At 46.4% G+C, this 1,635-nt stretch overlaps 1 protein-coding gene across 2 annotated transcripts in view; it reads left to right on the forward strand.

Moving 5' to 3' along the window:
* MBTPS1 (membrane bound transcription factor peptidase, site 1) overlaps positions 1-1,635 on the forward strand; it is a 56,276-nt gene that overhangs the window by 12,001 nt on the left and 42,640 nt on the right. Inside the window, exon 4 of one of the 2 annotated variants that reach the window (XM_006152570.3) lies at positions 427-630. The exons of the other annotated variant lie outside the window; for it this stretch is intronic. Within the exon in view, the coding sequence (XP_006152632.1) occupies positions 427-630 (204 nt within the window). The remainder of the gene's footprint in view (positions 1-426; positions 631-1,635) is intronic. 2 annotated transcript variants of the gene reach the window in all.

Below are 1,635 nucleotides of genomic sequence, written 5' to 3' on the forward strand. Positions count from 1 at the left end.
GGGTAACATGGCCTTTTCCTGTCCCGAGATCTAGTGCTAGAAAGCTTCATGACTGTTTGGCCATTTCCTGACACTTCCCGCCCCCACCAGCTCTTCTAGTTCAGTGAGAATAAGTTGCCTATGGAAAATCTGTTTTTCCTTAGTTTGGTTCTTGAAAAATAATTTTATCAGTCCTTCCTTGCTTTAATTTGGTTTGAAAATTACAAAACAGAACTATTTGGAAATAATGTGACAACTAAATAATATCCCATTATTTTAATTGCAACAGGAGTGTCCTTCTAGAAAAGTGAAGGAATCCACTTTCCTTCAAACACCGTTTCAAAAGGTCGTCCTCACTGCTCAGAATGGGTGCTTTGCTTGGCAGCTGTGGTGTAGTCCTGGTGTTTTTTCTTAGCTATCTGATCTTTCTCTCTCCCTCGACTCCAGCTGACCCCATCGTGCCCTGTAACGAAACCCGGTGGAGCCAGAAGTGGCAGTCATCGCGTCCCCTGCGAAGGGCCAGCCTCTCCCTGGGCTCTGGCTTCTGGCATGCCACAGGAAGGCATTCGAGTAGGCGGTTGCTGAGAGCCATCCCACGCCAGGTTGCCCAGACGCTGCAGGCAGATGTGCTCTGGCAGATGGGATACACAGGTGTGTGTGACCCAGGGTGGCCTGAGGTCTGGTGTCCAGGGAGCCGTCTCTAAAGTGCCTGATGCCAAAATCCACAGCCTCACCTGTGTCCCTCCTCCCCGTTCGCTGAGCTGGGCATCTGTCGCTGTGACTTTCACAGTTGTCACCACTTGTGCCTATTTTTGTGACTGTTTCTGGGCTAGAAGGGTCAGGTTGCGGAGCATTTCTCTTCTCTTAACACGTCACGGAAACAGTGCTCAGGCTGAGCTGGCTGGTGGTCCTGCAGAGGTCTCACCTTTTCAGGAAGAGAGGCCAAACTGAAAGATGAGTTGGGCCGTTTATGGAAACAAGTTATCACTCACGTCTGTGGAGTCATTCCTGTGGGAGGGATAAAGTAATTGGCTATTGTACTCACTGATCATCTGTGTCAGAACAGGGAACAGTATAATGACATGTCCTAGAAGATAAAACTCACAATCAAGACTGCTGTCCCTTACTGATTCATAGCAGCAGGTTCCTGTTAGCTAACAGGGAGATTTTTACCGGGACTCTAAAATGCAGGCCAGTTTCTCTTGCCCCCAGGGTGTCACCATTTGTGAGGTATCTTAACTGGATTCTCCTTAATACATACTAGAGGCTCTTACCTGTCCTTTGAGTTCCTTAGCTGCCACCTCCCTGCAAAGTGAGATACTTAAACTTTTAACACCTCGTAAACTGACGTTTTATTAAAAATGCTTGTCTCCTTGTGGTTTTATCTTTTCAGAGTGAGAACTCCATAAAACAAACCCTCATCATTAGTGAAGCTTTTTTTTTTTTTTTTTTTTTTAAGAGAGATTTTTGCTATAGGGTGTGTGTGCTCCTCAGAGAGACAGAAAGCAAGAAATCATCCCCTGGGGGGGATGGTCAGGCCGCATTCGCTTCTCCATTCTCATCTCGGGATTTTGGGCATGCACACACACACACCCAGGATGAGTTTAAGCTGCCAGACCCAACTGGAACTCTCTTTTTTTTTTTTTTTTTTTTTTT

This window comes from Tupaia chinensis, unplaced genomic scaffold (genome assembly GCF_000334495.1).
Source record: "Tupaia chinensis unplaced genomic scaffold, TupChi_1.0 Scaffold000355_1, whole genome shotgun sequence".
Lineage (NCBI taxonomy): Eukaryota > Metazoa > Chordata > Mammalia > Scandentia > Tupaiidae > Tupaia > Tupaia belangeri.